Here is a 25,078-nt window from a genome sequence, read left to right on the forward strand (position 1 = left end):
ACACACACATGCACACACACACACATATATATATATACACACACATACACACACATGCACGCATATATATATATATATATATATATATACATATATATGCACACACACATATATATACACACGTATATATATATATATATATATATATATATATATAGACACACACACACACACACACACACACACACACACACACACACACACACACACACCTCTGCACTATGGATGGCCACTCTCCTGTGTGTTACACAGTTCTTTCTTTAGGTTTTTACTATGACATATTACTTTCTTTTTGGGAATACGCAATTCATTTGAATAAGACAGACAGGCATCCAATGAGCAAGTTGATATTGGCACATCTTCCCAAGAGCGGATAAATCTTTCAGCGATGACTTATCATTAATGGAGCAGAACTCTTGAGGCGACGAATGCATGCATGAATGAGGAAATGGCCTCAATAGATAATCCGAACGGCTGTTGATTTCAGTGGCTAACAAACTGAACTGCCATCATATTCTTCATGTGACCTGCAGCGCTGGATCATCCTTTTCATTCCCCGACATGCACCGTCTGGGAGTGGGAGGAAAACAAGACAGGCGAGAGGAAGATGGCAGACCCGTCAGACAAGAGTGAATTCAGAAGGTTGACAAATTGACCTTCAAAAGGAAAGCTGCTGCTGCTGCACAAGCGTTGCAAGTCGGAGGACTTCATTTTCAAATGAACCACAAGAGGACTCTGCTGCATCACACTTGCTTGAAGAGACCCTTCATCGATTCCGTGCGCTCCATTTGCTCTTCGCTGGTCTGAAGGGGCAGTTCTGAAGGACGTCATGGAGGGAGACAGGAGACACAGCAATGCCGTTATCACAGAAATAGACACAACACATTTGGGTTGCCATTTCCTTTAATCAACTTCATCTGCCAAAGGATTTACAAAGCCTGTTATTTAAACGTTGCCCCCCTCCCCCCGAAAGAGTTATCATTCATCAATACAGCTGCACGTGTTTACAGATCCGGACCCCCCATGAAAATAATGTGCAGAATAGCACCCATAAGTCTACGAAGAGGCAATATTTCATCGCATAATATCTCTCAGTTCTCTCTGTGATATATAGAAGTAAATCCATGCAATATTCATCTCTAGCCATGAACTTCATATTTCTTTATTTTTCCAGATTTGGCACCATCCTTGAGATGAGGTCAGTGAAAGTACCCTGAGGTTGATCTCAGGTTGTTAAGACAGGAACTAAAGACACAATTATTATCCTGAAAACAGGTCGAGGAGAATCCAATATCTTGTCTGGGTGACGATCTTAGCAGTTTAATTCCCAAATGCAATGGCTATTCAAGTACCAGGAGGAATGAATCCTTCGTTTTAAAGAAATCAAAATGCCGACGATGCAGTAAACCTGAACCATCGAAGGGATCATAACATGTAAACCGACCCTTATCGTTGTTTTTAAAAAATATTGAGTATCAATAATTGCATGATTTATAAATGTTTTATCCTAAGTATCATACAAGCTTAAGTAGCACTACACGTCATGTAACTGTCAGTGCTGTGCAACACATATCCAATCATACTACTAATAACAATATTAATTATATCAATATCATAACAATTCATTGTAAAAATTAGCAAATGCTATTCAACTACCATGTAAAGGAAATGTTGGACAGTGTGCTTTTTTTCTTTAGAAACAAACAAACAAAAAAGGCTGTGGGAGGACAGTGTAAGGAGTACGCCGCTCTCACAAAAATTGGCACTGTAACATACTGTACACTCTAAGAGATTGACGGTCCCTGGGAAACGGAGGAGACCGCCGAAAGGAGCGGAGAAACATGCAGGCCTCTGGTTGGGCTTTACGGTCCAAGGCCATGCCATTCACACTAGGACAGGCAGAAAGGAATCAGGCTCAGGAAACATGCCCAGGAAAACAAATGGTGCCGAGATGAAACATTTTTTTTTTTGAAGTTATCAAGTTGGATTATACGCTGCCTTTTAAAAATTCAGCCAGAGGCAGCAGGATAAACCCACAAGCCCGGATGGAAGGTAGCACACATTCATAAATAATTTTCAAACGTCCGTATGGGTCTGCATGGTTTATAGCCCTGAACAACACACCTTGTTTGTGAAACACAGCTCTGTGTTTTTCAGCGAATATATTTATATATTTTCACACCACCGCTCATGTGCCGTCACCTTTTTTGTTGCAATACGCCGACATAATTTACAGTGGGAGGTAAGGATGCCTCCAAGAGACATTGCTCACTCGGTAGAACTCGAATTTTACTACGTCTGAACGTCTTCAACGCGCGGGTTAATAACTGCAGATTTCTGGGTCGGGTGGCAACAGGAGGGACGAAGGGAAGCTGGAGATTTCCAGCGTGCCTACGGTGGACAGGTTGCTCTCAACGGTCAGGGCTGTGCATTCAGTAAAATGGAAAATACTTCAAAAGGATGTTTAAAGATAAAAAGTTGATTATGAAAATGAACATTGATTCTACTTCGACAGGGTCGAGGGCCGGGGAGAAATGTTTCAAACCAGCAAACGCATTGGGCAATAACTTGTTTCCTGAGGCACGTAAGATCTAGCACAATAAAAGAGAAAAACAAAAGAAGAAGAACATCTCTCATCTCTTTAAGCACTGAGCAAGGCTGCTGTCTAATAACAAAGCAAGAACAAACCTATTTAACAAGACATGAGAACGCTCAATGGGTTGCCAGTTTTGGTAGCCGACTCCCCCGAAACCTTCAGCCACCAGGACAGTACTGACCATCAACAGAGTGTCCGCTGGGCAAAACTCAACTCAACGCCTATGGCCAGTAGCTTCAGGTGTGGTGAAGACAGAGAAGCCAGGCAACGCCATGCCTGAACGCCCGCGCACATCTCTGCCGGCCAGCTCATCAGAGGATGGTGCAGAAGAACTTCTTCTCTCGGAACGGGTTCTCGGAGGCCGGGACGGGGACGATGAGAGGGTCCTCACGTATGTGGGCATCACAGTATGCCATCAGGTCTGCTGCCGCCTTGGACACCTGTGGGAGGGAGACCCGGAAAAAAGATAGATGTAGAACAACCACGCATATGGGATCAGCCTTGACGGGCCAAAAAGTGGACAGAAATGATGAATTTCAAAGTGTGATGGATATCGGACTTTGTCCGCTAACTGGGTTTCCCCCCCCCCCCCCCCGGTACTGCGTGGGAGTTTACAGGAGAGGAGCCCACAAACAAGAGTGGAGCAGCTGTGTCCGGGAGAAGACGGCGGTTCGGGGATACGTGTGGGGGCCCGGGCCATCTGATGTCCTGGCTTTACGTCGAAGTCATCAACCTCTCGTTCTCTCACATGAGAATATAACTCGCGCAGCGTGCTAGACAGGAGGCTCTCTCTCAAAAACACTGGGCGCACATGTATTTCATCCAACAGTTGCATCGGCCTTTGCATAGGTGACATTACGTTCGCTTGAACTGCTGTGACTTTTGATTACTTTGGTATGTGGGTAATGTAGAGGCAGTAAGTATTTCACAGCCCCCCCCCCCAACATACATTTCCCTGCAATGCGTCTGTGTGAGAGTGAGAGAAAGAGAGAGAAAGTGCAACTGTACATAAAGTCTATTTACACCGATACACTGAAAATGTGAATAAATCAAGATGGATGGAGATCCATCAAATCATCAACGGCTAGATTTAAATGCACAGCTATGCAGGAATCTTAAAAAAAAGGTATGGCAATTGCCATTAAAGCTGACAACCGTGATATTTCTCCATTAATGAATTGTTACGTTATCCTTGTCGGGATAAAATGGAGTCAGGTTACATAATACCAACTGGCAACTTTACACCCAGAAATCAGACCAGAACAGAAAATGTTCTGGTCTGAACCCTGGTCTGAGAAGCGCAGCAACCCAAGTGGGACTCATTTGCCTCAAGGCCACTCTTTGACAATATTAGAGACTCTACTTTTAAGACATGGTTAATATAAATACCTTAATCCAGTTACTTTTTAGTTATGACTAAAGTCAAAATTCAGGGTATTAATACTGCAGTTATGACAAAATATTCAACACTGCAGTTGTAATGCTTAGTCACACTTCCTTAATGTGATTTGGACCTATGACCTGAAAAAGCACATTACAAGTAAGCCTCTCCAATGGGGATTTTGTGAGATACAATACTTGCCAAACAGACCATGAATCAATTTTTGAAACTACAAATATATTTTAAATCCAGCTCACACAAATTGAGACTGGACAATATACATACAGTAAATAGTTACACATGGGGCTGGGCAATGATTCCATATCATCATTTATCCTCTTTCAAGATCGGAGAGAAATTCAGATATTGTCATACCATGAGAGACAATTGTGTTGTCTAGATTCATGATAACGCCTTTTACCTAGTACCTAAATTTTCTCCTAAAATGCGGTCTGAAATGTTTGAGGGAATATTTTTTGAAACTGTGTTTTGGTTAAATATACTTTACGTTACCAAAGAGTTCAATGGTATGAAACTCAGCTAGATTCTTAAACATTCGGAGGCTCACAGATATATCTTATATTCTTCATAAATCTTAAAATTCCATTATAATTCTGTTATCCTCTTTCAATGTTGTATTCTGTAAATTGTGTAAACATCCATTGCAGGTTGTCTGTCTTGGGAGAGAGATCCCTCCTCTGTTGCTCTCCCTGAGGTTTCGTCCTATTTTTTCTCCCTGTTGAAGGATTTTTTTTTTTAGGGAGTTGATCCTTATCCGATGTGAGGGTCTAAGGACAGGAAGTTGTGTTGCTGTAAAGCCCCTTGAGGCAAATTTGTAATTTGTGATATTGGGCTACACAAATAAAATTGCCTTGACTTGACTCACAGCTCTGGCCGCCAGGCTGAAGAGATACACTAGAGAAGCAGAAGCCAATAGAGTAAATGGCCTGTTCCTCAAAGAATTAGCCAAAGCATCCCAGCTGCAGAGTAACAAGGGAACAACATAAGACCCATCCAGAGCAGAGACCGGGCGATTCTGGAAGCATATATGGGAAAAGGAGTCATCACACAACACCAATGCCCAGTGGCTGGTGAACCTAAGAGTGGACCACAGCAATATCCCAGAACAAGAACCAGTTACCACCACAGTAGCTGACATCTAACGACGAGTCTCAAACATTAACAGCTGGACTGTGCCAGGCACTGACATGATTCGCGCCTACTGGCTGAAGAAGCTAACAGCACTCTATGAATGTCTGGTGACACAGATGAACCAGCTGCTAACATCAGGGTCTCACCCTGACTGGCTTACACTACACAGAACAATACTGATCCATCAAGGATTCCCATAAAGGTACAACACCTTCAAACTACCGGTCGACGTGTTCTTCCTGGTTCTTACTTATAAAGCCCTTCACAAACTGGCTGCCCCATACCTCACCGACCTCCTCTCCCCCTACCAACCCTCTCGGTCCCTCAGATCCACCTCAGCCTCCCTTCTCTCTACCCCCAGGTCCAACCTCCGCGGCTTTGGTGACCGAGCCTTCTCCAGGGCAGCTCCCAGGCTCTGGAACTCACTTCCCCAAGTCATTAGAGACTCAGAATCCCTCCCACTCTTCCAATCCCATCTCAAGACACACATTTTCTCCATTGCCTTCTCATGCCCCCCCGGCCTCTCGTCCACCCCTGGTCTGGGGCGGGCTGGGGACTGGGCGCTCGACCTGCCCCCGTCCGTCAACAACTCCCTCCCCGAGCGCATCGGACACTGCTGCGGGCTACCCACATTCAGGTCATTGGTCGCGACTCACCTCTTCAGTCTTCATCTATGATTTATTTGATTTATGATGTTTCCTTTTCTTTCCCTTTTGTATCCGTCCAAGTGGGAGAGTACTGCTGGCGTTGTGTGTGCGGCTGCCGCTTCTCCCTCTCGTAGCCCCCCCTTCCCATCCACCCCTGTATGTCTGTGTTATGTTTATCTGCCATCTTGTTTCACCCCGTTTATTGTAAAGCGACTTTGAGTATTAGAAAAGCGCTATATAAGTTTAATGTATTATTATTATAACATGGAAGATACTCTCAGGTATCATAGCAGCTAAGCTGAATGGGGACATGAGTCAATACACGAGCAAAACTCGGAAGGGAATTGGGAATGACATCAGAAGGTCAAAGCATCAGCTACTAGTTGATAGAGCAGTCACCCAAGACTAAGACCACAAAGGCCAACCTGAGCACAGCCTGGATTGACTACAAGAAAGCCTACGATTCAATGTCCCACACATGGTAACTGGAGTGCTTGGCACTATACAAAGCCAACAGGAAACTTAGCCTTTATCAAGAATATGATGTGGCAGTGCAAAACAATACTAGAGGCCAACTCACAATCAATCACACAGATAACCATCGAATGTGGCATATAACAAGGTGATGCACTGTCCCCGCTGCCGTTCTGCATAGGCCTGAACCCTCTCAGTCAGATCTTCACAAAGAGCGGATATGGATACAGGTTCAGAAGTGGAGTTATCATCAACCACCTCCTATACATAGATGAAATCAAGCTGTATGCCAGGAATGAGCAAGACATTGACTCACCTCACCAGTATCTACAGCGACAACATTGGGATGCCATTTGGACTGGACAAGTGCAGTTGAATGATGGCAAAAAGAGAAAAGGTAGTGAAGACCGAAGGGGGTGGATTACCAGATGGCAGGATAACGGACGTACAGGGCAGTTACAAGTACCTAGGTATTCCACAGGCAAATGGAAACCACGAGGAGACAGCAAGGAGGTCAGCTACAGCCAAATATCCTGAGAGAGTGAGGCAGGTCCTGAGGAGCCAGCTCAATGGGAAGAATAAGATCCAAGACATCAACACATATGCCCTACCAGTCATCAGATAATTACAATTACAATTTCATTTAGCATTTACCAAAGCGACGTACATCTGAGAGTCAATACAGCACAAGCAAGGATCTAGTCAGGACGATGCAAGGGACAAAAAACTATGTTCAAGTCCGATAGGACATAGGTGTCAACAGGCAGCGCACAAAGGCAAAGCATAGGATGTATAGAAGCAAAAAATTTTTAATTTTTTTTTAAATATTAATACCATCAGGTGTGAAGGTGTTCAAGAAAGAGCTGGGTCTTTAGCTTCTTAAAGATGGAGAGGGACTCAGCGGATCGAATGGAGTTTGGTAGCTCGTTCCATCACCGGGGAACTACAAGAAGCGAAGAGTCTGGCTAGGGCCCTGGGCCGTTTTGCAAGCGATCATTAAGGTTTTGGATTTGATGCGGGCAGCAACTGGGAGCCAGTGGAGGGATATGAACAGCGGACTGACATGTGCCGTTTTGGGTTGGTTGAAGACGAAAGCGCTGCCGCACTCTGGATCATATGCAGAGGTTTGAAAGAGCGTGCAGGGAGACCTGCCAGTAAGGAGTTGCAGGAGTCAATGTGTGATATAACAAGAGCCTGTAACGGGGCAAATCGGCATGACTGAGCAATCGAGGCCACGTGAACCTTAAAGGATAGTTGGCCATCAATGACACCCAGGTCTTGGGCAGACTTTGTGGGCATGAGTTGGGTTGACCCGAGCTCGACATTGATCCGTTGTCCAGGACCCGGTCCATCCTCCTGGAACAACATCTGAGGTCTCTGTCCAGAAGTCCTAGAAACAGCTCAGATGCTTCGTAGAACCCTCAAACTCCCAGGCCTCTGGGGGAGGACCTGAGCTTGAGGAGGACACACACCACCAAAAAAATAAGGGTGATAGGGAGATTTTTTTCCCCCCATATACAAATACACACACGGTATATATTTTATGGCTATCTTGACGGTAATATTTTCCATTGCATTTAGTCAGTGCGTGATATGAAATTACTCAATGTCCCCTCGGGGGATAAATAAAGTGTTCTGATTCATCCGGCACTATTTACACATGAACAAAATAAAATCAACAGCGGCGAAACGGCTGAAAACTACAAACTACCCCCACTGCTTGTAGTCCATAGGGTGCAAGCCATTTTCAGGTCGCTAATCAAAGCATGCAAGCTTACACAAAAAACAAAGGTAATATTAATAAAGCCTTCTTTTGCCACACATGCAGGCAGCTTAATTATCTTAGTTATTCACCTAATCAAAGTAAAGACAATAATTAGATTATCATCTGCCTGTAAATGTAGTCAGTGTTTCTAAGGAGATTGAAGGGCCCACCGGAGACAAGCGGTAGTGCACGATGTGTCATTAGGCTCCGACTGGCTGTAATTACACCGTATCCCCATGATGGCAGGCCAGTCCTTCTAATTAGCTCACATCACATTCCTCCGGCTGGATGAGTGGTGCAGGAGAATACGGTGATCCCTCCATCAGATGCACACAGACGACCCTATCTCTGCTTACTGTCACTCTCTGCTGTCAGATCGCGTCTTCTCATTACATTTAAGTCTCGTCCTTCTTTCCCCTCTACTTTTTTCTGCCTCCGCTCCAATTTACCTCCATGTTCGTTGACTGGTACCCAACTTTTTTCTTTTTTTCTTTTTTAAATAATAGAGACCAAAGGCCTTCTTAATCTCCAGATCTGCCAAACTATACTGGTTTCAGGACTGCAGATCTATTTATTAGTCACGAACCAATTTTGTCACTGAAATCTCAGTGACTGGTGTCAATGAAACAACGTAGTTATGAGATTGAAAAAGGCCCAAAAAAACAGAAGCGTTGATGTAAAATAGTTTTTGTTTCGCTGGAGAAAAATGATGAGCAATGTCACCATTTTCCTTTTTCTTATCGTTGGTTTCGGCAACGCAAGTTTCGAACGCATTTAACTGTCTAAATTCCCACGTCGTTATTTTCAAACCCATGAAACTCAACTTATCGACGAGACCTCCTTAAAATGATTATTGGATTATAAGAGCGCTGATCCCAGCTGACTGCATACTAATAACAGTACCAGACAGGAACCAAGCCAAATGAGGAGGGGGCAGTGAAAGGAGATTTACTAAAAGCGAGTGATCGTTGGGTGAACTTGGAAAAAGAACTCGTACATTTTGTTACAGTCTAGTCTTTTCTCAGCCCTGCCACCACCCACCTTGTTTTTAATCTGTGTGGTATTTCAAGATCCTACCGGTGCAGCAAGAAGCCGACTGCTCGTTTGCAGCACCTGTGGGCAGGAACTTCAAACCGTGAGGCTTCTGGACTTCGCTACCCCTGCTTATTTTGTGGACCAGACTCCCTCAAGTCCATATATATCTCCTAACATATCACTTTGGGTTTATGTGCCCACTTTTTTTTTATACATACGGCCATGGATTTGGTTGGTTTTGTTGATTAGATTTGCATTGCTGCACATATCCACTCATGCAACATGCAGGGCTCCAGAGTAACTTTTCCACTGGTAGCACTGGTGCTACCAACTTTCCCAGTTGGTCGCACAAGCACCAGATTTGGTCGCACCATTTTTTTTTTCGGGGTACAGCATGGTATCAATAGCCGTCTTAATTTGCGTAGTGGGGAGGGGGCGGGGGTTGCTAGCCTGTACGCGGTCTGCCGGTGGTTTTTTGACTTTTCTTGACAGGGTACCGATGGAAACTATCGAGTCGGCTGTGGCGACCCCTGGGAAACGGGGAACGAGCCGAAAGCAGGAGATTTAATGGGAGTTCAATAAAAGAACCAGTTGATCTCGGTGCCCCTGGCGTAATTACTGGCGTTGTGAGCACCGTCACTTTCTAAACGCTGCCCAGTCTGGCATTAGTGCGTTCGCAAATGCCAACAAGTGAACATTTTCCCTCGCACACTCTCAGTATATGTGACCATTATGGCTGCAGTCTGGAGCCCTTAATAAAAATAATGCTCCATAACAGCCCGGTTACAATTTCAATAGAAGCAGTCAAAAACAGTATTGTGATTAGCTTATGTAAACAAGCTTGCGTTTAAATGTGTGGGATGGTCAAAACTATTCCTAACCACCCGCCGCAGCCACTTAATGTCGGCCCATTTTCTGATATGCATATGCATGCAGCTTTAGCAGTCGGTCTACTTGTACTGTATTGCAATCTTAGCTGGGACTTATTGTATGCGGTCAGTTGCTGTTATGGAGGCGTCCGAGTAGCGTAGCGGTCTATTCCATTGCTCATCAACACGGGGATCGGCGGTTCGAACCCCCGTGTTACCGTCGGCTTGGTCGGGCGTCCCTACAGACTGGCCGTGTCTGCGGGTGGGAACTGGATGTGGGTATGTGCCCTGGTCGCTGCACTAGCGCCTCCTCTGGTCGGCCGGGGCGCCTGTTTGGAGGGGAGAGGGAACATTGTGATCCTCCCACTTCTGGTGAAACTCCTCACTGTCAGGTGAAAAGAAGCGGCTGGTGACTCCACATGTATGGGAGGAGGCATGTGGTAGTCTGCAGCCCTCCCCGGATCGGCAGAGGAGGTGGAGCAGTGACCGGGACGGCTCGGAAGAGTGGGGTAATTAACCAGATACAATTGGGGCGAAAAGGGGGGGGGGGTTAAAAAAAAAATTGCTCTTATCAACATAATGACGTTGCACTCTGTGGTCGTTATGATAGCTGGTCAAATTCGAGCCTTCCCCATCCTCAGCCTCACCTGCCGCCTATGACCGACTAGACTTATTGTAGATGTTCGTAAGGCCCAATCAGACCAGAACAGTTTCAATCACACAGCGAAAAAAGGAAATCCCCCCCCATACAATTGTTTTTTTCAATGTTAAATCTGTGTCTCAGAAACTCGTTACAATGATAAATATCATTTATCATTTTAAAATGAGTTTCTTTCGCTTTTGGCGAAATAGGGAGAGTTGGGTCTCTGGTTCCAATTCTGCCTATAATCTCTTGAGGATAATTTTTTAACAGATTTCTTTTTCTTTTTAATGGTAGAGGAACGAGTACGTAAAGTGAAGGCATCTGTGGTACTAACACGTCATAAGTCAAAATCCCTTTTATCATATTCACCATTACTGGTGGGATTGCCTTGACAACCACTGAGTATTGTTTTTTTTTTGTACGTCACGTTGAATTTATCGATGAATTCGTTGTACTCTAGAAGATTTCCTCTTGAAATAGACCAAATACCTCTCTCCACCCAATCATAACAACATAAAGATTTTCTTTTAAACAGGACACATCTGTTATTCCAGATCGGAGAGCTGTGTAGCGTGAAATTGTGCTTATCAACCAGTTTGCAATATAAGACAGCCCGCTGATGAAATCTAGACAGCTTAATAGGTAGTTTAGCAATGCAGAAATCACATCTCAACAGAAAATCTATCCCACCGCACTTCCTAAATATTTTAGAGGGAATATTAAACCAGAATCCATTATTATTTCGTATGAATTGTTGTAACCATTTCAGTTTTATCATTCCATTCACTGCCTCATAGCCAATCACATTTAAGCCCCCTTCTTCTAACGAGTTTACCACATCCCCTTTTCTCATATAATGATGTTTGTTTTTCCACATCTCCTTTTCTCATATAATGATGTTTGTTTTTCCACATAAAGTTTACATTTGTTTGATTAATTGATCTAATTAAATTGTCAGGAATGGCTAATGAAAAAGCTGGGTACATAATTCTAGATCATGTTTCAATTTTAGTAATCAAAATACGCCTGAGATTGATAAATCCCTCTCTAACCCAGAATGGAGTATAGATTTACTTTTTTTATATAACAGTCTCAATATTTAGTTCTACGCTAGCGTTACAATCTTTAGTTACAACCACTCCCAAGTATTTTACTTCATTTTTTTACTGGAATATACAAATCTATTAGTGGATGGTCATGTAGAGCAATTACATTTTTTAAAATTTAAGTGTCGTCCAGATGCTTTAGAAAACTCATCTGTCTTGTTGATTACCAGAGGGATCTGTTCTGACCTCCTGAGGAAGATGGTAGTATCATCTGCCAGCTGAGTTGTGACCAGATGATTGCCTAGCACATTTAACGGCTCAGTGTCTGCACTATTTTTTAGGAGCGGGCCAAAGTGCACACCTTGTGGCACAATGTGTCAGAATGCCACAGCCTAAGGTTCAGTGCGTGACCAAAACACTGTCACTTACTGTTCCAACTACTGTTCCAGTTACTGTCAGTTGCTGTTTAAGTGCTGTTCTATGTCTCTGCCAGTTCTACCCACTCCTTTTTCCATTGTTTTTTGGTACTCTGTTGACCTATTTTGCTATTTGGCAACATTGTAATTAATGCAGTCATGCCAATAAAGCATAATTGAATTGACTGTTTTAGTTTGACCTCCGGTCATAGCATAAGGTTCCTCTTGGACCAGCTCGGGGCCCTGTGGATACATGACTAAGTTGGTTAGACCAGTGTTTCTCAACCGGGGGTCCGCGGACCCCTAGTGGTCCGTGGTGTAATTGCAAGGGGTCCGTGAAAATAAAATATCTTTAAAAAAAAGATCCTATGACATTTATAGAAATAGGATTATTTTACTCGAATGTGACTGAGACCTTTATCTACCTAAACTATAAAGGGTAACAGGACTTTTTTCTCTAATTACATCTGTTTCACAAGTGTAATTTATTGTATTTTAATAAGAGATCTCGCTCCCGTTTGCATTGTTAAAAGTTACTGCATCAAAATTCTGCTGTTACATATATCTGAAAGTTACTGAATACATATTCTGTTTTGTTACATATATCTGAAAGTTACTGAATACATATTCTGTTTTGTTACATATATCTGAAAGTTACTGCATACATATTCTGTTTTGTTACATATATCTGAAAGTTACTGCATACATATTCTGTTTTGTTACATATATCTGAAAGTTACTGCATACATATTCTGTTTTGTTACATATATCTGAAAGTTACTGAATACATATTCTGTTTTGTTACATATATCTGAAAGTTACTGAATACATATTCTGTTTTGTTACATATATCTGAAAGTTACTGAATACATATTCTGTTTTGTTACATCTATCTGAAAGTTACTGAATACATATTCTGTTTTGTTACATATATCTGAAAGTTACTGAATACATATTCTGTTTTGCTACATATATCTGAAAGTTACTGGATACATATTCTGTTTTGTTACATATATCTGAAAGTTACTGAATACATATTCTGTTTTGTTACATATATCTGAAAGTTACTGCATACATATTCTGTTTTGTTACATATATCTGAAAGTTACTGCATAAGAATTCTGTTTTGTTAACTATATCTAAGTTACAACTGAAAGCTCTTATTTTTGCCCCAAAGAGTGAATAAATGCTATAATGCAATTTAAAATGCAGTTTCTACTGCTTCTATCAAATTGCAACCCCCCTCCCCCAAGGTCAGGTGGAGGGGTCCTCGGGGTAGATCAAAAATACGCAGGGGGTCCAGGACCCCAAAAAGGTTGAGAACCACTGGGTTAGAGGGCCCTACACGGTGTTCTCTCTGCACAGCCAATGTGCTACTGCTGCTCGCTCCTACCTGTCAAAAACCGCTCTCTTATTACATGCGATTGTGTCATACAGGTTAATTTGATGTGTCAATTGGGCAAAGTAAAAGAAAAGATAAAACATACATAAACAAGTTGAATGAACAGGCACACGGTCCTCTGGGTCTCAAGAAGCGCTGATTAAAAACTAAACTGACAAAATCCCAGAAAGTTGAAAGTTTATTGGGAGAGACGTTTCATCACTCATCTAAGTGACTTTGTCAGTCTCAGCTGACTGCAGGTATTCGCCCCCCCCCCATAAACAATACAGTGGCATAATAACCGAAAGACAGAAGACTGACGAAGTCACTTAGATGAGAGATGAAACGTTTTGCCTATAAAAACTCTTGTGTCCGGATGAACTGGTTCAACTTTCTGGGATTTCAACAGCTGGATTATTGAGCATGCATCAAGACAAAACTAAACAAAGAAACCCGCGTTGGGAAACAGTCACTATGCCAAGCAACTGAATAGGAAATTCAATCAGAGCTCTCCAGATCCCAGACTCTGTGAAGTTAGGCACGGCCACTTACTTCATCTACTGATGTCCAGCAGACAGAAGATGTTCTTGTAAGCAACTGTTGTTGTGCCGAGTAGTGGTGATGGTGTATGGCGGCGGGCATCAAGCACTGGGTAGTGCTGAGTGAACAACTTCAGGACTCCGGGGAAAATCCTTCCCCCGAGTACAAGGCACACACCAAATGAGATGATGACACTTCCTTTAAGGCTTCACAAGTAGTAACCCCTAAAAAGGGGGTGCGGAGGGGGCCCCCCGCTTTCACGTTTTGAAGACCTCTCAAATGATTTCAGATGGGCTTCTTGCGGATTTGTACTGTACTTGCATACGACGGCTTCTAGGAATGGCTTTTCAACACACACACACTTGTTCCCCACCACTGACATGGTCCACATCGTACAGCTACATGCACGTCTTGTGGTGTCGGGAGCTGACAAGCTCTACCAGAGCACTTGGAGTTTGAATGCCTCCTGCAAGGGCAGTAGTTTTAGGCAGGCAAGAGATTGTTGCTTTATTTCTCTCTCTAGATTTTCAGAGCTGGTCCTGATATATGACTGATATATGAAACTTTAGGCCAAACGTCAGTGTCTTCATCCAGTAGGCTACCACCAGCTACATAACAATTCATTGTTTACGTAAGATTTCAGTAAGGTCCAGGAGAAGAATGACCAGCTACGAATTGAGGACAATCTCTTAGTCAGCTCCGAGAAAGGACTGAGGTTTGCATTTGGAGAAATGATAGAAAGTGTCCGAGACAGGTGGATGTCTTTCTGAAAGAGCCAGAGGTGGGGGCGGGGGAAGCAGGCAGAGGAAACAGCCCTGCAATATCATTCTATCATGGATGTCGTCATTCCAGTTTCACCGTCGGTAAAACCTGAGTAGTGACTTCTCAGCACCCCTCCCTGTTTGACTGGCATCACCTTAGCCTCTGGGGTAGTCCCTCCATGCTCTCGCATTTTACCGAGAGCTCATGACTGATACTAGGATTTCCCACTGGATCACCGTAGCTGCAAACTCTCGCTATAATAACACAGGCATGCCCAGCAGGTGCAGTGGCACACATTATGCACTAAAACGTGTGCTGCTTTCAAGGTGAAATGGAGGTTTTACTTGATGCCTGTCAGAATATGCTGACCGGCACCAATTTGAGCGATATTAGCATTTGTCTTGGAAATGTACTTGGACAAATTTAGATGTTTGTCATTTGCACATTATCCAGTAATGTTATCCATATAGATAAAAGGTGATTGCTAATGTGATGGTTTACAGATACAAGCCAGTTCAATAGAAAGCGATACACAGAGATACACAAATAAAGCAATAAGTCCCAGATGTAGTCTAGCAGTCAGCCAGATACACACAGTAAAAAAAAATCTGGCCAGATAAAATGAAATGGTGGTACAATCTAGTAGGCCACACAAAAAACATGCAAATGAAAGAGTTATCTGATGGCTGGTGAATCTACTTTGGTCATTTTTTGTAAGCTTCCTATGACTGAAATACCAAGACACACACGCACACACACACAGGTGGCCAAGGCTACAATGAAACCAGATGACCAAGGCCTCTAGGGTGGCTAGCAAGGTTATGAATGCCAATAGTCTTCCCAGTTAGCCAAACTAATGACTTGATTTGACCACATTCCCAACAATATCAAACAATAAACACCAATTATGATTTAGCTAAATTTCCAAGAATACTGTCATGACAACAGAAAAATATTTTGTAATGTTAAGAATGTACTAAAGCTCCGTTTGCCCTGCCTCTGTGTGTCTATGTCGATTATAGTTTCATCTTCAGCAAAGGGATGACTTGCATTTGGGAAAATTATGTCTCACTCAGCTTTACATCAATTTTGCTCTAATTTAAACAGTCAGTACAAAGGTGAATCCAACTACAGGTTAAAAAAATACATTTAACATTCATGTTTAGCTGTCATGTTGAGCGCTACGTTAATCAAATTAACTGTAAAAAGAAAAAAGCCTTCAATCCAGTCTCTCAGCAAACAAACAAATTAAGGTCAACATGAGAGATGAGTCTTCTGACCCAGAGAGAAGGAACTATCATCACCACGGGCAGCTATTTATAACACAATAGACTCAATTGGGCTATTCACTTTAAAAGGAGCTATTTGTATGGCACATTTTCCAAGCACTTGACTATGGATGCATCCGACATATAAACATTTACCCATCTTTAAGACAAAATGTGTCGGTATGGAGTTTTTGGTTACCGTTTTATTTTGAGCGGATGTTGGTCGTCAGTGTGGAGTTCAGTTGCACGAGTTCACATACATATTAGAACATACATTCAGGTCAAATCAACATTAAATACCTTTATCCTATCCATGCAGGCCTCCATTTTCAGCTGCTCTACAGCTTTCCTGGCTTGGGATATGCTGGCTGTGCTGTTGTTGGCGATACTGTCCTTCATGGTGCTCCTGTTATGACGAACAAAGGAACAATGGCAGACATAAAGCCAATGGATGTGACATTAGGTCCACAAGGCATCAACCCTCAAGGAACATCTTTACCCCTTCATGGAGAAGCTATTTGATGCCGGATCCTTTTTTAAACATCATCCATTTTGCTCCAGGATCCATTCTGCAGCATCCAAGATCCATTTTATTAAGGAATGATCTTTTAAAGCCACTGCTGGTCAACGGTCTGTCAACTTCCAAACATGAATCCAAGTTAACAGTCAGAGGTGCTTTATTACCTTTGCTTAACCCAACAAGTTTATTAAAATACCTTCTTATTTACAGCATCGAGCAGATACGAGCGGAGGGAAAGTAGAAAACATGCACATATTTAAACCCGGCATCTGCACAGTACAGCTACCATACTAAACACTTAGGTAGTTGCTCATTTTTAGGGTTATTGTGAAATGACCTTCCTGGGCAAAACTGAAATGGTGCGCAGGGTTTTTATATCTTCAGCACAGCAGCCAATTATGGAAGAACAAGACAGTTCAGCGGTGAGTTTCAAGAGGAAGAGAATTTGCTGCAGCAAAAAGCAGATCGAGCCCTGTGACGGTCTTTACTAAAATAGCTAAAAAAAACCTCAGGTTTCACCGTGATTTTGTTCAGCGGTGGGGAAGCTGCTCAAACGACAGCACTCGGGGGTTTTGAGTTGTCAAGCAGCGGTGCAATTACCAGTATGACCACAGGGGTCAGTAATGAGAAAAAACAACCGATGCCTTTTCAGGATTGTAACGAAGGAACACGATCGATCCATCCACCCCCCCCCCCCCCAGTGTCTCCCACCGGTCTAGCTTTAGGCCTACCACTCCAAACTGTCAAAATCGTTTCCACGAAACCGGTTTCATCTTTCCACATATGAATTAAACGAAACAAAGAAAATTCGTATTGTAGCCGGTTATCTTCTTGCCCGGTGCGGGATTCGATATGGGGTGTACTGCACCACAAGGCGACGTCACTAAACGCTCGGCTAAAGGGTCAGAGCTAACGGGTCTTATTAGTAGTTTACACCTGTAAAAAATAAGAGGCAACGAGTGCAGCGGTGCATTATTTGCAGACGAGCGAAACAAAATGGCTGCGCAGATCATAACAAGAACTTCCGGTGACTTCTGAGCACAGCGGTAAAGCTGGCGAGTTTTAGAAACTTCCCTTTTTTTTCTTCGCCAGACACGACCTAAACCAACGAGAACAGATACGACGGAAAAAGGTTAACGGCAAACGACGACGCAGCACCGAAACACGGCACGAAAAGAGAAGAAAGTGGAAATTCTTTATTCTTCAACAACCGCTTAAAACCTGCCGACCATGTAACGAGCTAGCTAGTGTAAACTACTAATAAGACACGTTAGCCCCTAGCTAACGGGTCTGACCCTTTAGCCGAGCGGTTAGCGACGTCGCCTTGTGGCGCAGCACACCCCGTATCGAATCCCGCACCGGGCGAGAAAATAACCGGTTACAATAGCTAGCTAGCTAGCTACAGCGGTTAGCTACGGTAACGTTGCTAGCTTGCAGAGGGGGGTTGCTGTTCATACTCACCTCGAAACTGCGCCAAACTGACGAAGAAACTGATTTTAACGACGCTGGAAGAGCCTCCGGAGGGAAGAGGGCCAGAAAAAAGAAGGTCGCGGAATGAGGTAGGCTTACTTGGGCCTGACGAAAATAATCTCTTGTTACTTAAGTGTAGAAAAGGTAAAATAAGAAATCCTACCGGTGTGTCGTTTTTACACTTCAGTAATGTTAGGGTGTTGTGCGGGATAACATTACCGAGGGCAGGGCAGTTATTTAGGCCAGGGCTGCTGCTGCAGGGCGTTAGTCGGGGGTGCGGGCAATAAAAGGGAAGGAGGCTCGGCAGCCAATCAGACCCGTTTAATCGCTAATTGACGCGGTTTGGCCTTCATTACCGCAGCCTCTCTTCCAATGAAGTATTAATACGGAAGTGTGGCGTGACACAACCTGTCCACAGGTGTCGAGGCCATGCACGAATAAGCCCTGCAGAAGCCTGTGCAGCTGTAGCCTTAAATAGGAGCTCTTCTTCTTACTCATTTCTCGTTGAGGGCCCTTAAAAGTAGAGGACACTGTAGGTTATCGGCTATATATAGATGTCAAAAGCAGATGATTTGTAACTACCAGTCCCGTCTGTCGTAGCGTTGCTGCATATGCGTTTGCAAGTTCATGTCCAGCCTTTATTACAGGCCTGACTGCTACTATGTCCAGTGATAAAACCACCACCCCGCAGGTGATCAGAGAAAATGTTGACATCTCATTGGGGCAGGGCGCACTGGCACCAATTCACGAGTATCGATCGGTTATTTTCTTTTTAATGCAATTTACCTAAAATTGAGTCATGTGTGACTGTGCCTAAAAACCAGACCCCTTAAAAAAGCGGAGGCTTTGCAAGGGGACATGGATAGTGAGACGACTATTCAGCGTAACTCCCTCCTTTTTTCGGGTCGCACCCGACAAAGCCAATAAACCAATGCATAGCCTTTAAACGCTACTAGGCCCTTCGTTCTCCATCCACCCCATGGGCTGCACGACTGCGATGGGGCAATAATCGGGTCTCTAAACGTGCAACCCAAATTTAACGACGCAGCCGCGGCGCTGTGGATCCCTGTCAGTACCTAAAGGGGCCCCCCCCCCCTTTTTCCAATTTATGGATCCAATTCTAACGCCAGCGGCGGCCCTTTAGTGCACACAGAACAGAAAATAGCATACATTACGGCGCCACGCGGTTGCATATGCACAGCGGTTTTGGATGGAGGGGAGCAGGAGGAGGTGGAGGGGGGTGGAGGAAAAAAAAACAAGTTACGGAGGAAAAAAAACAAAAACAATAACAATCATCCTTCGTTGCGTAATTTACAATGTGCAGATTAAAGCGGGGCTGCGCACCCACCTACCTACCTGAAACGTGCGTGGCGAGGAGTCCAATTTGGAGAATTCCGGCTTGGCTCCACCCAACGACAAAAGGGATCTGTCAAAATTTCAAACGAGAGAAGGATGGAGGAAACCCCGCTACCTTTACGTCTTGGGGGGTGGGGGGGGTGGTGGTGTGTGTGGGGAGGGTGGGGGGTGGGACGAAGAAGAAGAAGAAGAAGAAGAAGAAGATCGGCCGTGACGTGCGGTTTGCGCCGGTCCCGCTTTTAAAGACGCGTCGTGCCTTCACGCATATCCCAGTGTGGCCGGGTTGGGTCCAAACGGTCGGATTCGTTGATGAGCGACCGAAGCTGCACTTGAGCAATAGCTCTCGCCTGCAGAGGGGCGGCGGGGCGGGGGGGGGGGCGGGCGGCGGCGGGGTGAGGGGGGGGGGGGACCACCTCTCGGTGTGACGAGGATGAGAATGGATGGAGCAGGAGCTCCGCCACAGAGAGGACAAGTCACAAGAGGAGCCGGGCTCGCTTTATTACTGCGCAACGCGCCGGGGATTTGGAGGCTTTCCCCGTTCGTTTTGACATCAGCTTTGACATCACCGGGTCCTCCCGATGTGCCGTTCTATCTCGTCCGTGCGCGCTCACGCGCACGCACGCGCGCCACTCAAGTATCGCTTCATCCGCTGACGTAGAGACGGACGCTCTCCTCCGCGCGGGATCGCCGTCAGATAGACGTGCGCTTAAAACAAAGCCGACGCAGCGCGTGTATTTATAATAAATATTTATATTTGAAATGTGGTCGCTTGCTTCATCCATTCAAACAAAAACAAAAACAAAACGAGATGCAACCAAACAAACGCGGCCTTTCCGGACTTGCACTTTGCAAAGGCAGCCCGGGAAGGGCACGATGGAAGAGGGCGGGAGAAAAAGGAAAACCACACACATTTTTAAGGAGAAAGACAAGTGGTCTCACGTGATGCATAGCTCGATTTATCAACAGAAAAAAATATATAGTTTCTTCTGCGTCAAATAGCACAACTTTCATTATGCCCACCACCCCCCTCCTCCCCATCTTCCTCCCTGCGTTTTTTTTTTTTTTTGCTGCAAATTTCTCGAAACAGACCGAGTCGACCCACCCCTACAAATGTCCAGGAGAACAGCTTGGGGGTAATTCTGCCTGCAGCAGCCGAGACAACGCCTTCAGATGACGTGGGGGTCAAAGGGGAGCTGTATGTACACGTGCGAGCGGGACACCACTGTAAACATCCGTGGAGCAAATCAAACAAGAGTTCAGCGCGGGGTTTGGATGGGTGCGGTCAAGACAGTCGCATTAAAGGGGTGACGTCACGAAAGTCATTGATTTTTTTCCCTTTCTCGTAAACACGTTTCAGTCAAGTCAGGAGTGAGAAACGTAAGACATTAATTATTTCTTCCATTAATGACTGCAAAGGCAAAAACAGAACATTGAACTTTATCCAGTATCCTTAGTTTTCTCCCTAATATAGAAAATCATAAAATGACCATAGGCATCATCGTCCTTAATACCTTATATTGCATGGTGGTATACATTTTTCAGGAGACAAATTTTAGAACTCATGTCACATGGCAAACCGAGACCACACAGATCAATGGCTTGGACTATTAGCGGTGGTCCCATCCCATTAAAAACTGCTCCAACCTTTTCCGTCATGACAAAATACAAAAACCAAACCAATCTTTGTGCACTAATTTGACTGGGAATGTGTTGAAAGTCGTACAGCCATGTATACATTGGTAGGTTGAATATACTACTGAATTGTTTTCCTTTTATTGAAGAGCGTGTGGGTTGTATTAAGATTTTGAAACCAGAGAGGACGAGAATGAATCCCGGGCAAGGTTTATCTAACCAGTATGCTTTAATTCCCATCAGAAGTGTGAGCATCAGTGTGGCCCTCAAAATATCTTTTCACTGCTGGACAAAATGTCCCTCACTTCACCCAGCCAGTACGGTCTTTGTGTAACACTGTTCAGGCACCGAGAATAGCGATGTAGAGCAGAGAGGGCCATTCAAGAGCTTCCTCTATGGTTCTCCAGAGAATACCCCTATGGGCTGCAACAGCATCTGATGCTGGTTTTGTTGATTGCTTTCTCAGTCTCCTAGTGTTGATTTCAGTCATTAATTTTAGTGAGCCCTAGGAAGTAGTGATAGGTTTTAATGCGTTTGAGAGATGTGGACATTTTAAGACGGTAAACAAGAGGAGCAACACAAAAAGGGAGCAAAGATGAGTCTCCTCAGCACTGATAATAAATAGACAGCAGAACAAGGTTTAAACAAGGCAGGGCGCAACAAAAGAGTATGATGGCAGTATTTCTCACATCTAAACAGGCACACTCACACCCACGCACAAGGTTGGAATCATTCTAGCATGCGAAAGTAGGACGAAACAACAGGCAATACAAGGAGCAACGCATCCAAACAAACCGAAGCTTCCCTCACCCCCTCCTCTGCCAGGCTGGTGTACAAGTATGCAATGATCCAGAACTGAGGAACAGGTGCTGAGACTTAAGTAGTGTGGACAGCCCAGCAGAGCGGTGTCTCACTCCCACGGGGGGGCAGGACATTGTCTGTTGACAGACATAAGGAGTGGCTTCCTCCCAGATACTGCAGCATCAGCAGGACGCTCTCTCTGAGCTCCAGCAGCAATCCTTCAGGCGACATGCAGCAGGCAAAGTGTCTCCTCACTTCCAATCTGACTTGGCCAGTATATAGCAGCTTATTAGGAACGGCAAAGTCAGCATCGGCAATGACACCAGGCAGAGATCAGATGAGAAAACTAAAAAGGACTCGAATGCAATACCGAAGACAAACGACAAATCAAATCTTACACACTCCAGAAATGTTGTTTTGTATAAAGTGTCTGTTGCAATTTCAGCTAAAGTCTCACTCCACTTAGCCCAACCTCTCTACTACAGTGGGTCTATAAATATATATACATATAGTACTTTTTTTTTATAATTTCATTGCTTTATATTGGGAGTGGCTTGGGTAGCGTTTGTTCAGATCGGGATGGCTTTATACAGAAGAGTCAGGGCAGGGTCCAGAGGCACGGCAGAGTCATGCTGACATTTCTTTGTTCCAGTAGGAGGGGGAAAGACTGCGCCTGGAGAGGCTGGCATGGACAAAGAGCTGTCGCGGAGTAAAGGTACAAGGTGTGCCTCTGGAAGGCGTCAACCTGCTGCGTAACTGCTTAGGAAGGAGTAGAACATGGGAAGTTTCATGCGCTGCTGGTCCCTCCGACACCAGGCCATTACTGTGCCTTCGCTGTTGGCTGTGTAGAGGTGGTGGCCGTCACATGAGTAGGTCAGGCTGAGGTAGAGACAAACACAGGAACAATGTCAAAGACTTGGCTACTGGCCAGCAGAAATACAGGGTTGCCTTCATTTGTGCCGTTTTGGTTCCCAAACAGGAATTAAAACAAAGGGTACATGGCAGCAGGTAAGAACTGTGATGGGCTATCAAACGAAAGCAAAGGACATATTGGCTGAAACATAAATAACACATCATATTACCTGATGATAGGTTTGCTCGACTTGGGGAAGGTGATCTCTCTCACTGGCTTTAAATCCCAGGTACTCCAAAGTCTGATCATTTTAAAAACAAAGGCAGTCAGTCCAATTTGACCTTAGAAAGAAAATTAAACATATACACACAAACGCACACAACAATGCGCACCTGACCACGCCGTTCTCGAGCCCCCCAGCGATGACATTCACAGATACACCCTCGGGCTGATTGGAGAAGGCCACAGAGCAGATTATCTCTCTGCAGTGGACGTGGCCGATCAGATCCCCGTTCACCGTCCACAGACGCAGGTCGCTACCTCCCCCCACTGTACACAAGTGAGCAGATATCATGAGTGACGTCAAATGACCAAAGGAGAAAAAAAAAATATCGAGAAGTAAAAATACACTGTACAACGAGGTGGGGTCCTTGCCTGAATCGCAAACTGTTGCAATGTCTCCTGTGGTCTCACTGGCAGACACTGCTGTCACGGGGCTTTTGTGGCCTGTCAGGCTTTGTACATAACACAGCCTGAAAGAAATAACCAACTGTTTACAGACCAAACAGCCACAAAAATACCGCTGAAATGCTGCCCTGCAAACACAAAGCTGTGCATTTCACTGCAAAAAGTTCAATTTTGTTAAGATCTATACACGCAAACACACATGGTTTAAAGTCTTTTACATGCTGGACATAGGGCTGGGCAATAATTCAAGTTATTTATTTATTTATTATTGGGTTTTGCAGGATTATACAACATTTTCGTCAAGAACAACAATTGTCTTTAAAATGTTCCATCAGAGAACAAAGACGTGTATTTTTAATAAGTGGGCACTGAACCCGCTAAACCCGGAACAATATCGTACACACACATACCAGCAGGAAAACATTTAACTGGAAAATAAAAACACATAACAATGAGGACGTTCAATAGCACATTAATGTTGGGTCTCTACCCATTAAAGCAAAACAAAACAGAAAGAAAAGAAAAACTCACATTGCCACCCCTTACCCTTCCATAATTAATTTTTTTTTTTTAATATCTGAACTTGATGTACTTGAGAAAGGGGCCCCAGACCTTGACAAATGCATTGGACATTCTTTGGAGGGACAGCCTTATTTTCTCGAGCTTAAGAAAGTATAGTACGGGGGGGGGTCTGGGTAGCGTAGTGGTCTATTCCGTTGCCTACCAACAAGGGGATGACCGGTTCGAATCCCCATGTTATTACCCCCGGCTTGGTCGGGCATCCCTACAGACACAATTGGCCGTGTCTGCGGATGGGAAGTCAAATGTGGGTGTGTCCTGGTCGATGCATTAGCGCCTCCTCTGGTCGGTCAGGTTGCCTGTTCAAGGGGGGGGGGATAACATGATCCTCCCACATGGTACGTCCCCCAGGCGAAACTCCTCACTGTCAGGTGAAAAGAAGCGGCTGGCGACTCCACATGTATCGGAGAAGGCATGTGGTAGTCCGCAGCCCTCCCCGGATTGGCAGAGAGGGTGGAGCAGTGACCAGGATGGCTCAGAACAGTGGGGTAATTGGACGGGTACAATTCACAATTGGGGAGAAAAAGGGGGGAAAATCCCCCCCCCCATAGTACGTCCTGAATCCAATGTGTACGAGCCGGGGGTGCAGGAGATTTCCACTTCATCAGGATCAGTCTCTTAGCCAGTAAAATGAAGGTAATTACATTCTTCTGGGATAAAGCGGGCAAAGACACTGACACCCCGAGGAGAGCACTGAAAGAGGTGGGGTCAAGCTTCCGGCCCAGTATGTCAGACAAAGTATTAAAAATCACTGTCCAGAAGTTAAACAAGGATGGACAAAGCCAGAGCCTAAGTATAAGATTGGCAGGGGCCTGATGACATCTGTCACAGACCGGGGAGACATCTTTGTAAATCTTAGATAGGCTAAGTGTGGTGCACCACTTTACATTGTATCAAACCATGCTTTGCACAAATAGAGGAGCTGTGTACTCTTCCCAGAATCTCTCCCAAAACCGCACAGGATATTTACTCCCCCAAATCTGTCTCCCATATTAACAATTGAATCAAATGAGTCTATGCTTAAAAGTTACGAATCTGATTGTAGATTCTAGAGATAGCCCTTTTCAGAGATGGAGATGGAGTCAAAAAAAGCATCAAGACGGAGAATCCTCTAGCAGGTTGGGAAAACCAGGGAAGGTATTAAGTACAAAATTACAGAATGTTAAGTATCTAGAAAAGTGGTCTTTAGGAAGTGGAAAACGGTC

General features: G+C 44.4%; 2 protein-coding genes across 4 annotated transcripts in view; both read right to left on the bottom strand.

Annotated features, from left to right (window-relative positions):
* Window positions 1–2,907: 2,907 nt before the first annotated feature.
* Window positions 2,908–16,374, bottom strand: LOC130123015 (guanine nucleotide-binding protein G(I)/G(S)/G(O) subunit gamma-4). Its single transcript, XM_056292124.1, has 2 exons — window positions 16,276–16,374; window positions 2,908–3,036 (listed from the first exon to the last, which is right to left on the bottom strand). The coding sequence occupies exons 1-2, from the start codon at window positions 16,372–16,374 to the stop codon at window positions 2,908–2,910; spliced, it is 228 nt and encodes a 75-aa protein (XP_056148099.1).
* Window positions 16,375–20,290: 3,916 nt separating this feature from the next.
* lyst (lysosomal trafficking regulator) overlaps window positions 20,291–25,078 on the bottom strand; it is a 106,747-nt gene continuing 101,959 nt past the window's right edge. For all 3 annotated transcript variants that reach the window (XM_056291395.1, XM_056291393.1, XM_056291394.1), the window contains 4 exons: window positions 23,262–23,359; window positions 23,000–23,156; window positions 22,837–22,908; window positions 20,291–22,633 (listed from right to left, as the gene is read on the bottom strand). In XM_056291395.1, the coding sequence (XP_056147370.1) occupies window positions 22,495–22,633; window positions 22,837–22,908; window positions 23,000–23,156; window positions 23,262–23,359 (466 nt within the window). In that variant the 3' untranslated portion in view covers window positions 20,291–22,494. The remainder of the gene's footprint in view (window positions 22,634–22,836; window positions 22,909–22,999; window positions 23,157–23,261; window positions 23,360–25,078) is intronic.

Source organism: Lampris incognitus, chromosome 13, assembly GCF_029633865.1.
Source record: "Lampris incognitus isolate fLamInc1 chromosome 13, fLamInc1.hap2, whole genome shotgun sequence".
Classification (NCBI taxonomy): domain Eukaryota; kingdom Metazoa; phylum Chordata; class Actinopteri; order Lampriformes; family Lampridae; genus Lampris; species Lampris incognitus.